General features: G+C 40.4%; 1 protein-coding gene across 3 annotated transcripts in view; it reads left to right on the forward strand.

The window, feature by feature from the left end:
* Nucleotides 1-16,729, forward strand: part of SLC41A2 (solute carrier family 41 member 2) — a 75,302-nt gene that overhangs the window by 40,002 nt on the left and 18,571 nt on the right. For all 3 annotated transcript variants that reach the window (XM_079775098.1, XM_079775097.1, XM_079775099.1), the window contains exons 7-8: nucleotides 12,176-12,323; nucleotides 16,431-16,510. In XM_079775098.1, the coding sequence (XP_079631224.1) occupies nucleotides 12,176-12,323; nucleotides 16,431-16,510 (228 nt within the window). The remainder of the gene's footprint in view (nucleotides 1-12,175; nucleotides 12,324-16,430; nucleotides 16,511-16,729) is intronic.

The raw sequence follows: 16,729 nt of genomic DNA on the forward strand, positions 1-16,729 counted from the left end.
GTACATTTGGTTTGAAGAAGAGTCTCAGATACATGTTTTTGAACTAAAGGAAGAGCTTGAGCCTAACAAAGGTAGGAGTTACCTACCACTTTCAGAGACATCAAGGGAGGCTTCATTTAGTACATAAAATTACCCAAATTCTGTAGTGAGCAGCATAAAAATAATGCTCAGTAAGAGCTGATGCGTATGTTCAAGGAATAGTCTTCTTATTTAGAAGGGTATATGTTTCTGCCTAGAATAAGGACACCAAACAGTTAATGGCCTAAATGTCAGATCTCGCTCCCATAGGTCTTGGTTGTTTTGTTGTTGTGAAATGCACAAGGAATGATATAAATTCAAGTATACTCAGGGTAATCCTCAATTCCTTTCTCTCCCAGTCAATTAAAAACATAGAAAATGAGGGTTATGTTTTTAAAGGGATAATCTGCTCTAATTTATATTCTTGGGTGACAATTGGTCATACTTTTGTCCTCTAAACTATTTTTTTAAAATATATTTTTAATGATTTCAGAGAAGAAGGGAGAGGAAGAAAGAGATAGAAACATCAATGATGAGAGAGAATCATTGATTGGCTGCCTCCTGCCTGTTGGACCGAGCCTGCAACCCAGGCATGTGCCCTTGACCGGAATCAAACCTTGGACCCTTTGGTCCGCAGGCCAATGCTCTATCCACTGAGCCAAACCGGCTAGGGCTGTCCTCTAAACTATTATACAGTTTAGAAATTGATGCTGAAGTCAGGGATTGAAATATTAGCTTATGGTTAGTATTAGAGAATGTGACTTAATGTTGTCCTCCTACCGTGTTAAAGTTATTCACCCACTCACAGCCAGGCAGCTCGACGGCTTGTAGTCCTCACCTCTACAGGAACAGGTGGTTAATGATCGGTGAAGGGAGACAGTTATCACTGGGCTGGATCCCAAAAGGGAAAGGGATGAGTTAGGCATGCTTGGTTCCCACTTCCCGAGCCTTATTAAATAGATAAGACTCCCCAGTCTGAGGAAGAGGGAAGGGGGAAGAAGGGAGAGGTAGAAAAGGGTGAAGGGTTTCTTTCTAATATTATTAAGAGGACAGAAATTCTATGGGTCTGGCCAGGAACATTGAGGATGGAGTTGGGGATGCAATGGAGGGATGGTAATGGTTTGGGGATGCGTTCCCTTACATACATAAAAAATAAAGGTACATTATTTGCAGACTTGGGTACTTAATTACCATGCAGTCATTTTAACACATTTCTGAGCTGCTTCATTAAAGCCACAGTGGTAAAAAAAAAAAAAAAGAATAAAGAATACCATTGAAAGATGTTATCATAATAAATGATACAGACCTAAGTATGAGATTCCAGAAGATAGATCAACTTTAGAGGAGAAAAATATGTACTGACTTTTCAAATTTTACTTTCTAAAATTACACAAACTCTCCTTATGAACGACTTAATCATAATGTATTGTCATCTGAAGCTTCAGTTTTCGAGTGTTATATATGATACATTAGTAGTTGAACTGGATCAAGAAATAAAGCAAAAAAAAAAGAGATAAAGCAAAGTAGAATGTTATCAGAGACCATAATTTTGAAAAATAATTTTATTATTAAATATTGCTTAGACTTTTTAGGCCTTGTCTTCTGCAAGTTGGCTCAAAACAATTCAAGCTAAACTAATTAAAATCAGATCTTTTACATTTCACCTGTGTCATTTATTTCCCTAAATATATATATATATATTATTATTTTTTAAAATATATTTTATTGATTTTTTACAGAGAGGAAGGGAGAGGGACAGAGAGTTAGAAAAATCGATGAGAGAGAAACATCGATCAGCTGCCTCCTACACACCCCCTACTGGGGACGTGCCCGCAACCAAGGTACATGCCCTTGACCGGAATTGAACCTGGGACCTTTCAGTCCGCAGGCCGACGCTCTATCCACTGAGCCAAACCGGTTTCGGCGAAAAATATATATTATTTTTAATGGGTTACTGCAGTGATGTGATTTATAAGAAATAGATGTTTGGTCATTCAGGTGCTCGGCATATATTTCTTATATATATTTAGCCTTTGTCCAAGGTTCCTTACTCACAGCCTCCCCAAACCCTTGGGATTTTCTGAGTGATAAGAGCTAGTATTTTGTCATAATATCTTGTCCTCAGTGCCTGAAGTTGCTTCAGAGCCAAAAGGTGAAACAGGTGTCTTGTTATTCATAACCAGCCCCTTTTCATCACTACTGGGTTTATGTTAATGAGGTGACTTTTGGAAAGCACCTAAGGATGGGGCCAGTTGGTTGCTGGGGGAACCACCCAGAGTAGAGGGATGGATCTTTCAGTCCCATCGCTGATGTCTGGGGAGGATAGAGAGGCTGGAGGTGGAATCACTCACCAGTCGCCAATGATTTAGTCACTCATGTAATGAGGATATTATGTAATGAGGCCTCCATAAAACCCCAAAAGGATGGGGCTCAGAGAGCTTCGGGGTTGGTGAACACAGAGATTTGGGAAGAGTTTTGTATTCAGAGAGGGCATGGAGCTATGGGCCTTTTCCCCATATGGGGTGGGGCGGGGGGGGGGGGGAGGTTTGTAGGAAGGACTAAACCCTTAACCTGTGGAATCTGATGTTATACTAGTATCTTCCTGTAGATAGTGTCAAAATTGAGTTGAATGGTAGGACACTCAGCTGACTTTTGAGAATTGCTTGGTGGTGTGGGAACCCCCACATCCCAGGGTGGAACTGGTACTAGAATCATAGCTACTGATTGATTCCATAGTTGATTTAATAAAGGTTTTTCTGAAGTGTCAGTGTTTGAACTTCTGAAGTATCTGCATTGTGAGCACTAGGGGGCCTCATAAGATAGCAGTTGTAAGCCTAGAGTGCAATGGTATTCTGAACATTTAAGTTCCAAGACCCCATGCATCCTGCTGAGATGCCCGGTTCTTAGTAACAAAGTTTAATTCCTGAATTCTGTTTAACACTTAGCGGTCTTTAGAGACAAAAAGAGGATTTCATGGCAGCTTTAAGTTTTGGTTATAAATAGAGGCCATATATTATATGGCTCTCAAAGAACCGGGCATTGAGAAAAGTCTCACTTAGAATTTTGGATATTCAGAAATGACTTGGAACAGCTCCCCTCATGTGCTCTTAGCTTTGATACACGGTACTAAGACTCGATGGACATTCATTCAGCGTGCTGCCTTTCTTTTAGTCCTGATACAATTTGCTGATTTCTGATACCTAAAGTGAATATAGGTCCCCCATCCTGCTTCTCACCTTTCCAGTTCTGGAGGGGAGGGGCAGGGGCAAAACAAGCCCAAGAGCTTTGTTTACGTCTATTGACTTTATTCTTTGCAGTCCCCCCCCCCCCCCCCCCCCCCGCGTAAGTCTTCATTGCCCAGTGAACAGATTTCAAGTTGTAGCCTGGCGTTTAGGCCTCCTGGAGCCCGTAGAAACTTAGCTTCTCAAGGTTTGGCTTGCTCCTCCCTTTCTTGTGTCCTTGACTCCAGTCAAACGCAGCCATCTTCTGATTCACATACAAGCTGTGGTTTTTCTCTCTTCTTTCTTATATCATTCCCCTCCCCTCCAGGAAGGCTACACAGAACCTGCATTTTCCAGTCTTTTTCTCCTTTGACTTCCCTTGCACTTTTTTGATACTTCTCTTAAGACATTCTTTACACTTGGGCAGTCATTAGCTTTGTGTGTAAATGTCATTATGAGGGTATAAGCTTGAGGATAAATCTGTTTTTATTTTTGTAGCACCCCATAGTGGTTGTTAAGCAAATTGCACTCCACCAAATGCTTTATTCCTTTTGAAAGCTACCAAATTAATGTGAGGAGAGGTTATTCAGGAAGTGGTAGACGCATGGAAAATAGAAGATAGATATATCCGTCTGATTTTGTCACAGTATATGTTCAGTAACATATTATAACAAAAAATGATCCCTTTGATGAGGACTTAGTATTAGGGGAATATTGGTAGGGTATCTTGCCTTAGCAGGGAGTTTCTAGAGATTAGTATCACTATAGATAAATTAAAATAGCAATATATGGCTAGAAAAGATCTATTTCAAGTGAAAATAGGCACTTATTCATTCACATAGTAATCTTTCAACATGTAGTAATCTGTAGAGAGCACCTGGGAAGGCACATGAGCATTTCTTTAATTATTGTCAGCTGAATCCAGTGGCGTTGGCCGAGCCACATCCTGGAAACACACCTTGCCAGAGGCAGGAGTGTTGTCAGCTTGACCTTCAGCCCAGGCACCAGGGGGTGGGTTTCATTATCTAAATCCAGCCAACCACCAGGAATGAATACGACTTGGGCCCACCCAAGAATGCACATAATCTCCTTTGTCTTGACCTTTAGTAAAACTTCCTGTTTTTTTGCTGTATAAAATAAACACACTGTATTGGCTCTGGGTCTCTGTCTCTCCATCAGAGGACAGTGGTCCCACCCGGTCCCAGCTTTCCCTACGGTATTTGTGTCTGTCTCTTTCATTTTCTCAATCCCCAGCAGCCCCTACTCAGGAACCAGACCGCTCTCTAGACGAGCTGGACTCGGAAAAGAGAGAAATATTTATAGTAATCTTTAAATGCTATTAAAAAGATCTAAAGTTGGGCCAGTAACTTAAATACCTGTACACAATGATTGTTGTCTTTTCTTTCTTCTTGTTTGCATAATTTTAAGATGATTTTAAAAACTCTTTTTCAATTATTTATAACTGCATGGCTATGTCATTCTTTTATGTATGTTATTTTTTTTAAATTTGAAAATTATCCACTTTTTTTGAGCAAGTTCTGAGAAGCAAAATGTTGACTTCTCATTCTTCAAGGTTAACTTTAAAAAGATGGCTTAGTTGAGGCTGTAAGAGCAATAACAACCAGCCTCAGGTTGTTGCTTCAGTCCTATGGACACTAGCAAGGATGCCACCTGGTTAATTACATGACATTTTAGAATGTCACTACCTTGAGGTGGGGTGATGTGAGTAGATTTTAAATTTATTGTGCATGTCACTCTTCTTCAGAGGTTTTTTTAAATATATATTTTTATTGATTTCAGAGAGGAAAGGAGAGTGAGAGAGAGATAGAAACATCAATTACGAGAGAGAATCATTGATCGGCTGCCTCCTGCATGCCCCCTACTGGGGATCGAGCCTGCAACCCGGGCATGTGCCCTTGACTGGAATCGAACCCAGGACCCTTTAGTCCACAGGTTGATGCTCTATCCACTGAGCCAAACCAGGTAGGGCATTCAGAAGTTTTTAGTACTGCACCATCTTAGTTTAGAGTGATTCCTAGAAGGTCAATTTAGTGAGAAAATTCTGATGTTTATTTATAAAGGGCATTTAAAAAATTGTTTGCATCTTACAATGCCCATTGCTTTTTGCTTACACAGAAACAGCTAACATACAAAGGTGTCACTCCTAGCAGTTACATATTTCAAAAGAATTTAGGGTGGGAATAATGAATGCCATTAATGAAATTTTATAACAGTAGTTGCAAAATGCCACCGACAATCTAATAAAAGGTGAAATCAGTGGATCCAAAAGATGGTGGTTATGTTGGGCAGTTAAGTGGAATCAGGAATCTGAACCACGTTAGCTGTATTAATCCTCTTTCATTTACATATATCAGGGAATCAGTACTAAAGTACACATTAAAGTATTAATTAGGCTTAACATTCCACTGAGTTTTACTTTTCCACCTGTATTTGTTTCCTGTTGCTGCTGTAACAAACATCACAAACCTTGTTTCTGGAGGTCAGAGACCAAAATGAGTTCTGCAGGGCTCTAGGCAGAATGTCAGCAGGGCTGGCTCCTCCCGGAGGTTTCAGGGGAAATCTCTCTCTTACTCTTCCGTCTTCCAGGGGCTGCCAGCATTCCTCGGTTTATCATCACATCGCTCAATCCCTGCTTCTGTGGTTACATTGCTTTCTCTTCTGTAGTCAAATCTCCTACTTCTCACCTAGAAGTACACCTGTGATCACATTTATGGTTTACCCAAGTAATTCAGGATAACCTCCCCATTTTAGAAGCCTAGACGTTGGAAGGATTTTGCTGTATAAAGTACATTAAACATTTGGAGTTTATTTTAAGGCGTGGATGTCGTTGAGGGCCCTTATTCAGCCTACCACAGTACCCAGAAATTAGTACCAAATGTTATTTCAGTTAGGGTCATTTAAATAGATATTTTATGTAGGGGGAAGACATTCTTTTAGATTTTTATATTAATGCAGAAGTTCATGGTTAGCTTTTTTAAAAAGTCTTATAGGCATTTATGTGAGCGAAGATTTTTTATTTAATACTAGAGGCCCGGTGCATGAAATTCATGCACGGGGGGGGGTCCCTCAGCCCGACCTGTACCCTCTCCAATCCGAGAGCCCTCAGGGCATGTCCTGCTGATGGCTTAGGCCCGCTCCCTGTGGTTCTCTGCTCTCTGCGGGGCCTGCCTGCTCTACACCATAGCGATGGGCAAGCAGGCCGTGCTGGGTGTTGCTTGCAGCTGGGCTTGTCTGCTCCCGGGTCGCCGCGGCAACAGCCAAGCAGGCCCTGCTGGGTGCTGCCTGCAGGCCCACTTGCCTGTTGTGGGTCGTCGGCAGCTACAGCCAAGCAGGCCCTGCTGCCTGCTGTCAAGCTGCGCCGCTGGACCCACCCCCAGGCCCACCCTGAGGTTGCCTGTCCAGTCCTGCCTGGCTCCCCGGGCCCCACAGCAGCTGCGGCCGCTGGGGTCTGGCCCTGCCTCCCTCTTTGGCCCTTGAAGCAGCCTTGGCGGCTGCTGACCAGGCCCTCCCCCCGTCCAGGTGCATGGAGGCAGGCTTGGGCACCGCCGCCACCCCCCCCCCCCCCCCCCGACCTGCGAAAGCTGATGGGGACGGGTCCGGGCGCCGCTGCCCTGACCCGTGAACACTGAGGGGTCTCCCCTCAGCGGCGACCGATTCGGCCATTGAGAGGCCACCCCGAGTCCCACCCCCCAGCCTCCCGCTGCCCAATCGTGGGCGTAGCGGAGTGATGGTTATTTGCATATTACTCTATTATTAGATAGGATATTTTATTGATTTTTTACAGAGAGGAAGGGAGGGGGATAGAGAGTTAGAAACATCGATCAGCTGCCTCCTGCACACTTCCTACTGGGGATGTGCCTGCAACCAAGGTATATGCCCTTGACTGGAATCGAACTCGGGACCCTTCAGTCTGCAGGCCGACGCTCTATCCACTGAGCTAAACTGGTTAGGGCTAAGCCAAATTTTTGAGGACATGCCCAGAAGCAAGATCTTAAATGATTGAGAAGATGCTCTGGAGGGTGGCATTTTGAGTTCCTTTTATGCATTTAGAATCAAAGGACAGAAATATAAGGAAGGTACATGAAATCCCTTGGTGGTAGATTAAGGAGGCAGGAGAAGGCAAAGTGGAGAAATCTCTAGAATTGGATAATGTTTGGCTTTTTTTTTTTTTTTAAATCCTTACCCGAGGAGTGAGGTTATTTTTTCCCACTGATTTATTTTTAGAGAGAGCAGAAGGGAGGGGTCAGGAGAAGACAGGGAAAGAGAGAAGCATCAATGTGCAGGCTGACACTCTAACCACAGAGCAGCGCTGGCCAGGACAATTGTTGGCTTTTAATTGACCATTTTCTCTTGCTGATTGTGCCATTAGTCATTTTCTAAAAGTAATTCTTCAATTTTGTGAAACCTATAAAACACCAGTATATCCTAAAAAGAGGAATATTTTAGCACTTCCCGTTTTCTATATTTGTAATTTTTCCCTAGCTATCAGAATTGGATTAGAAGTTACCCAAGGAAAAGGAAGGAGAATCCTATACAATTATACATATGATCTAATTTGATGGGCATGGGTGTGTTAGATTTGTTAGGAAATTGAAGTAGAACACATTTACAGTAAATCATTTTAGTTACTTTTATTTTATCAGGTTTTCCCACTCTTTTTTTTAAGGGTTTAAAAATTTTTTATTTGGAGATAATTTCAAATGTATAAAATAGTTGCAAAAATAAAAAGAGTTTAAAAAAAGCACCTGTATATTCTATATCCTGATTCAACTAATGTTAAGATTTTACCCCATTTGCTTTCTCTCTTTTTTCTTTCTTTTTCTCAATATTATGTATGTACAAATGTTAAGGTTTTACCCCATTTGCTTTCTCTTTTTTTCTTTCTTTTTCTCAATATTACATATGTACATTTGTCTTTTATGACATTGACAATTTTGAAGAATATAGTCTCCCCTCCTTTTTTTTTTAACAATTGTTGGAATTAAAAAAAATAGGTGGCAATTTATTTTTTATTGTAAATTGATTTTTAGAGAGAGGGGAAGAGAGAATGAGAGAGAAACACTGATGTGAGAGCAAAACATTGATCCACTGCCTCCTGCATGCCTACTACCTGGGGTCCAGCCCACAACCCAGGCTGTGCCCCTGCTGGGAATTGAACCAGCAACCTTTTGGTGCATGAGACAATGCTCAACCAACTGAGTCACACTGGCCAGGGCTATTGCTGGAGGTTTTTTTTTAAATGAGATAATAATTCAGATACCATACAGTTCACCTTTTAAAAGTGTGCAGTTTGGTGGGGTTTTGTACATTCATCAGATTGTGCAGCCTAACGTCTAATTCCAGGACATTTTTATCACTGCAAAAAGACACCTTTAGCAGTCACTCCCCATTGTTCTATTCCCCCATTCCCTGGCAACCATTAGCAACCTACTTTCTGTCTCTATGGATTTGCCTATTTTCGACATTTCAATAAATGGAATCATACAATATGTGACCTTCAATGTCTGGCTGTTTTTTCAAAGTAGAATGTTTTTAAGGTTCATCTGTGTTGTAGCATGAATCAGTATGAGTAATATCCCATTGTATGGATTAACATCATTCCATTGTATGAATATAGCACATTTTGCTTATCATTCATCATTTGATGGCCATTTGGATTGCTTCTACTTTTTGGCTATTATGAATAATGCTGCTATGAACATTCTTGTACACTTTTGCATGACCATATATTTTCAGTTCTCTTGACACATACTTAGGAGTGGAATTGCTGGGTCATATGATAACTCTGGTTAAGTGTTTGAGGAACTGCACTCATTATTTTTAGTTTCATTCCGAGAAATCTTTTCTTCTCTTTGAAAATTCAGGGCAGTGATTCAGGGATTGGGATGGGTGTTTTTGTGGTTTTTTTCAACTTCAGATGACCTTCCAGAGACTTAATATTGAGAATAACTTAAAAGCCTGGCATGGTGCTCTTCTATTGACCTGAAAATGAAATACTAAGATGATCTGACCTAGCAAAATAGTTCTTTTCAATTGTGTTTAATGGATTTTAATGCTTTTAGTTTCTGTTTAACCCTATAAAGAGATTGTTGGCAACCTTACTAGTTTTAGGAGGTAAGAATGCTTCCTAATTAGGATTTTTAAAATTATCCTTATTCAGTGGTTTAAAAAGGAGAACTGGGAATCCATTCAATACAGGTTTTTTAATTTTTTAAAAATCATTTTAGAAAAATATGAAACTATTTAGTATTAGTCAAAGTCCTTTAAATGGAAGAAAATATTTAAATGAATTTTGTGGGTATAATTATTTTGAAGATGTGATGGAAGATCAGATAAAACCACAAGAATAAAGTTTGTTTGGATATTATTTTAATATCTATAGTAAATTGTTCCTACCCGATAGGAAAGAGTTTGTGTTTTTATCTACTTTAAAATAACTTTAGCCATAGGTGAGAAGTTCTGTAAATATGTTAGGAAGATGAAGAAATTCCAAATTCAATTAACGATAAGAATATGAATAGGGTTGAAGAATTTTGTGAGATGTCAGGAAAATTTAGTAACATTTAACTTAAATCTAAGGCTACTAGGACTATGAGATCAATTGTCTTTAAGTTATGAAGTCTCTCCTATACAAAATAAGTATTAGAGTCACTGAGAAGAATTCAGAATGCCCTGGCTGAAATCTCTGATAATAATAAAACCTCCATCAGTTAAAATGATATAACCAAAATGTCCTGGAATGATGTAACTGCTTCAAGAAGAGACAGGCAATTTTTAACCTTAGGAAGATTTAAATATAAAATATTTGATAATTTGACTCATGGCTTTAATGGTTTTGTGCCAGTGAGGCAGTACATTTTTGTGTGTGTGTGTGTGTGTGTGCACTTGTTACTTAGCCCATTGGAGAACATGTCAGTCTTCTAGTTCCGTTTTTAAATTCATAATTAAGTAATTGACCTATGCTTGTGGTTTTTAAATCAAAATCTTACCAAATTTGTATATGTATGTATGTGAATATTTATGAAAATTTAAGACTCACTGTATTTGTACATTTAATTTATTAGCTTTATAAAGATTAGTATAAGTACTTGGGTACTTTTATGAGACTGGTGAAATGTCTAACGTAAGTAGGATTTCTCAGTGTAGTTAATGAAGCTTGTAAATGCTACTGAATATTATCCTAAACTCTTAACCTTTTGCACTCGGATGTCGAGGGTGACTCGACACGGTTAGCATCGGTAGCAGGAATCGAGAAAAAAGCAAGCAAGTGCAAAGGGTTAAAAGTAATATTTGGTTGGATGCTTGACATTGTGAATGTAATACTGTTACGTGCTAGATTTATTTTTCTTTGCCAAGTATTGGACTTTGTTCTTGTGGGCTGTTATTTGTGGATTAACTTGAGCCTCACAGGGCTTGGTTCTTTAAAAAAAATTTTTTTTTAAAATTTATTGATTTCAGAGAGGAAGAGAGAGGGAGAAACAGATAGAAACATCAATGATGAGAGAGAATCATTGATCGGCTGCCTCCTGCACGCCCCACACTGGGGATTGAGCCCACAACCTGGGCATGTGTCCTTGGCCGGAATCAAACCTGGGTCCCTTTAGTCCGCAGGCCGACGCTCTATCCACTGAGCCAATCCAGCTAGGGCAAGGCTTGGTTCTGTGTTTGACTGGGGAGAATCTACAGCAGACCTGACACTAAGGCTGGCTTTGCTATGAAAACACAACCCTTCTTGGGTCCACTGAATGTTCTCGGTGTTCAAAGAGGCCTCTCCTCTACAGGGCAGTAGGTCTTGAGTGACACATTCCCAATTATTCTTGGCCTAGTCTGGTGGAGTTCACACTAAGGCTTGATAGTCAGTTCTCAAGCTCATTCTCTGATAGTTCCTCTTCTCCAGTTTCCTATCCTATGAACTCTAAAGCCTCAGTTTGTTATTAAATAGAAATGACATACATATCTTATAACATAGAAACCCACACTGAAACCTGTATGTTTATGTTGACCAATGTCACCCCAATACATTTAATAGAAAATAAAAGAATGACAGTGTTCTCATACTTGTGAGGGCAATTAAACGAGTCGATGAATATAAAGCATTTCCCACAATGCTTGGTTAATAGTAGGAGCCAAATAAATGTTGGTTTTTTAATCTTGTTGTTTTGTTATTATTTTATTATTATTATTGCTGTTCCCATCCTATTATTATTATTGCTATTCCCATCCTACTATTGCTAGGTCACAAAGGTATTTCAATAAATGTTTGCCGAATTAATGTATTAGTTTTCAGTTACATTAATATTTTTATCTTATCTACAGTTTTATTTATTTTAAACACTAGAGGCCCGATGCACGAATTCATGCATGGGTAGGGGCCGGCCTGGGGAAGGGGAGGCAGAAGGTAGGCCGGCCCCCCCCCCCAATCGGGGTTAGAGGGGCCAATCGGGGCCGGGGCCTGCTGGGGGGAGGACCCATGGGCAGTAGGCTGGCTGGCCCCACCCCCTGGTAAAACTCCCGGTTGGACTCCCAGGCAAGGGGCCAATTTGCATATTAGCCTTTTAGTATATAGGATATTTTTTTATTGATTTCAGAGAGAAGAAGGTAGAGGGGGAGAGAGAGAGAGAAATATCAACGAAGAGAGAGAACCATTGATCGGCTGCCTCCTGCACGCCCCACACTGGGGATTGAGTCTGCAACCCAGGCATGTGCCCTGACCAGGAATCAAACCATGACCTCCTGGTTCATAGGTGGATGCTCGATCACTGAGCCACTCGGATTGGGCACCTTATCTACAGTTTGAAATTTGTAGAAAATAAATAGCCTGTGAATATGTTCGATAGCATATCTTCTGGTAAATTTTTAATATTCGCTACATGGTTAGAACAGATACTGAAATGCTGTCTCTTTTTCAATTTTAGAGAATTATTACTACATTTCTCCATTAGTTGGTGTCTTTTTCTTGGCTCTCACTCCAATCTGGATTATAGTAGCAGCCAAACATCCAGCCACCAGGACAGTGCTCCACTCGGGCTGGGAGCCTGTCATAACAGCTATGGTTATAAGTAGGTTAGTATTAAATGTGTGTGTGTGTGTGTGTGTGTGTGTGCACGCAATCCATATGCCTGTATCTATGTGTACATGAAAACAAATAATTTGCCTGTTTTTATTTCTTGGGTCAATTATATTATGTATATTGGGTCAATTCTTTATTATCCAAAGTAATAGTGGACATTTGTGATAGGAATTACAGAAATCAATAGACGTAGAGAACCTCATTTGGCTACCAATTTTAAACTTCTCTCCCACCAAATCTTTACCAGATTGCTGAGTGAAATTTAGTGGTGTTTGTCTTTGTATGTGTGGGTGTGTTTTTGTGTGGGTATGTGCTGTAACCTGACAAGAACATCACTTGTTTTTCATAGTAAATTGCTCAGCTAGGTATCAGAAACCCTTAGAAATGTGTATACCATTCAACTATTTCCACTTCTAGGCCTCTGACAGGACTTGAGGATATCATTAAGGATATATGCAACAGATTTAGTTCCAAAGATCCTAATCACCGTGAAATTTTTAATGAAAGAAAGAGAGAATGCCTTAGAGGCCTAGCATTCAGATATTGATCAAATAAAGTGTGATGCAGTCACAAAAAGGAATCTCAGTCAGCCGTTAAAAATAGCATTGTTATAATTCTTTGACAGGGAAAGGTGTTCATTATACCCCTGGTGAAAAGAGTAAGCTAGAAATGAGTATCAATTTCCTGTTAAACATGGTAGATTGACGTGTTTATCTTCCTTCCTGAAACTACCAATATGACAATAAAGAGATAAAAAGCTATAAAACTACAAAGAGAAGGAGAACAGAGAGGACAGCAAGTGAGAAATTCTGTAAGATAGGCATCAAGTGGATAGTTGTGAACAGAACGACAAAAGCTAAAAATCCAACCGCCAGCAGGGGGAGCACTAGTAGAAGTGCACGGATTTGAGCCTCAAGAACCCAGAAAGGTGGAGAATAAGGGCCTTGAGTACTTCTGAAAACTGAAATGAAGATTGGTTGACAGTGTATGTAAGAAGCAATTGGGTCTTAAAAGCCCTTCTCTAGTTTGACCACCCAGGTAACTGCCCCTCCCACCTCAGCAGAAGACAGGAATTCACTTTGGAGAGACTACATGGGAGAGGCTCTAGATTCCGAAGCACCTCCAGGCAAGAAGTTAGATAATGTCTTTCTGGGGGAACATCTTCAGCTCAACAGAAAAACCTGCCGGTATCGACCCTGGCAGGTCTTTTAGTGAAGGAGCTGCATGCCCACGTGGCCATTGTTCAGTGAGGCCTACCTGCTGACCAGCTCTGCCCAGGCACACAGCTCCAAGTGTGCTTTCCCGTGCCCTGTAAGGAGGGGGAGGCTGTAGCCCTTCACCAGACATTTGATGAAGGCTTCTAACAGGAAAGACGGAGACAAAAAAATGGTACTCAAAGAAAGTCCATCTAGAGAGAGTTGAAAAACCTCAAAAAAACTATCTCCAATGTCCTCAGAGAAATAAGCGAAGTGGTGGCATCCACAATTCTGTAAGAACAGAATGATTTCAGAAGAGGATTGAAAAACAAACAAACAGGAAGAGCTCTTGGAATTCAGAAACACACAAATAACAGAAACAAAATCAGTAGGATAGATAGAAGGTAGAACCATCCTGGAAAGTAGAACAGAGGACAAAGAGGTAGACAATTGGAGGCGAACAGTAAGGAGAGGAAATTATCAAAGAAATAACATAAGGAAATGCCCCAGAACTGAAGACCATGGGCTTCCAGAGTGAAAGGGTCCACTGCGGGTCCAGCACAATGAGTTGGAGTAGGAGGGACCCAAACCAAAGCACGTCGTCACAAATCCCCAAAGCTTCCAGAATAAAAACGAGTTGATGTAAAGGACTGGGAATCAGAACGATGCCCACTAGCAACACCAGAAGTGAGTCCTTCAAAATTCCGAGGGATAATTTTGTGAACATAAAATATGGCCTCAGTATCAACCAAACATAAGGACAGACTCAGAAAGTTTTCAGACACACAGGATTTCAATATAGTTGTTTCCCATATGCCCTCTCATATAAAAGTTGACAAAAGACAATTTTATCAAAGTAAGGAAATAAGACAACATAGAAATGAGGATAGGTTCGTTTTTCTGTAATGTAGGTGTTTTTTTCCGGGAGGATTCAGGAAACAGGATCCTGTGCAATGCTGGGAGCTGGTCACAGCCATAGACTAAGCCTCCTCGTGGGGAGCCTGAAGGGTAGGTAGGGATGACAGCCGTGCACCAGCCTGCAGAGCATCTGTCCAGGCTCTCGGGAGAACAGTGGGCTTCAGGAGCAATGCCTCTAAGAAGAAAGAAAGTGGAATCGATTGATCACCTGTCGGATGAGCTTGACTGTAATCAGGGACATGTCATTAACTTTGCTACAAGTTTGAGGCTGAATTAGTAATAAGCAGCTAAAAATTTTAAGAAAAATATGAGACAAAGCAAACAGTACAAGTGAGGAATCTAACAAGATGCTGTGTATTTCAGTTGTGAGTTATGATCCCATTGTTATAATAAAATAAACCCTAAATGTTTCACCAAAAATGATAACCAGACTGTCAGGATAGAGAGAGGAAGAGAATTGTGAAGGGACTGAAGTGAGGAGGGAGGAGTGAGATTAAATCCTCCATCTGCCACAGTGGATGCCGTTAGGGAAATGTTTAAAATTGTAAGTCAAGAAATAGTAGGGAAAATGTGTTATTTAGAAATACAGAATTAAATGCCAGAAAAAACAACTAACGAAGTTGAAAAGAATTGCTAGTGGAAGGCAGGATCTGGGGGGTGGGACCAGGGACTATTTTATAAGCTTTGTGGTGCTTTCACTCTTTAAGTAATGCTCATGTGTTTGTTTGCTAGAAATAATTTTGTTTTATCTTCACCCGAGGATATTTTTCCATTGATTTTTAGGGAGACTGGAAGAGAGAGGGAAAGACAGAGAAACATCGATGTGAGAAAGACTCGTCAATTGGTTGCCTCCTGCATGCGCCCGACCAGGGCCCGGGCCAGAGAGGAACCTGCAACCTGGGCATGTGCCCTTGACCGGAATTGAACCCAGGACCCTTCAGTCCACAGGCCAACACTCTATCCACTGAGTCAAACCGGCTAGGGCATGCTGGAAATAAAATTTAATAAAAGTGAAGGAAAATACTTTTACAATTTTAAGTTTTTATTTTTAAACATATACACGTTTTAAAATGTCTGGGAGGGTATTTACTAACATGCTAACAGTATAACTCTGAATGATTTAACTATGATTGATTTTTTATTTTCTTCTTTTTATTTATATTTTCTATAACAAGTTTTATTACCTGGGCAGCAGAAATATTTTTAAATGTTTTTCTGCAAGTGTTCGTTGTATGTGCACTTAAAGTATATACTTTCCTTTTTACAAGTAACTTACCTTGGAGATAGAGAGCCCTGCAATGTGGGGCTACAGCTTAGATCATGTTTTATTTTCAGCATTTGTGATTGACATTGACTTTCACCTTGAATATATTTTATCTATTTTTTAATGTCTAATTATTTTATTTTTTAAAACAATCTCTTGCCCTAACTGGTTTGGTTCAGTGGATAGAGCGTCAGCCTGAGAACTCAAGGGTCCCAGGTTCAATTCCGGTCAAGGGCATGTACCTCGGTTGCGGGCACATCCCCAGCAGGGAGTGTGCAGGAGGCAGCTGATCCATGTTTCTCTCTCATCGATGTTTCTGACTCTCTATCCCTCTCCCTTCCTCTCTGTAAAAAAATCAATAAAATATATTTAAAAAAAACAAACACAATCTCTTTTTAAAAATATGTTCTTATTGATATTTAGAGAGAAAGAGAGAGCAATAGAGAGATAGAAACATCGATGAGAGAGAAACTGCATCATCGGCTGCCTCCTGCATGTCCCCTACTGGGGATAAAGCCCGAAACCTGGGCATGTGCCCTGACCGGGAATCAAACCAGTGACCTCTTGCTTCCTGGGTTGATACTCAACCACTGAGCGACACCAGGCAGGCTCAGGCTAATCATCTTATTTTTAAAAGTAGAGGTGTTTGTATATAAAGAACAGCTTCAAATTAGTACATTTCCTTTCCTCTTCCCTAAATTATATGATTTCGTATCTTTCAGCATTGGAGGCCTTATTCTGGACACAACTGTATCTGATCCAAACTTGGTTGGAATTGTTGTTTACACACCAGTTATTAATGGTAAGAATTAGATATACCATTTCATAATGATATCAAGTCTTTCTGTGCACTTAAATGCTAATAGGAACCTTAGGGCTCAGATTTAAAGAGGGCGCTCTGTCCCATCCCATTCATTCTCTCTCCAACCCCAGGTTGCTGCTCAGAGTGAAAATGACATTGGCCTTTTTCAACATGCAGAACACATTTGAACTGTTTCTTAATCTTATCACTGACATAAGT

This window comes from Cnephaeus nilssonii (assembly GCF_951640355.1).
Source record: "Cnephaeus nilssonii genome assembly, chromosome: 6".
In the NCBI taxonomy this organism is placed as follows: domain Eukaryota; kingdom Metazoa; phylum Chordata; class Mammalia; order Chiroptera; family Vespertilionidae; genus Cnephaeus; species Cnephaeus nilssonii.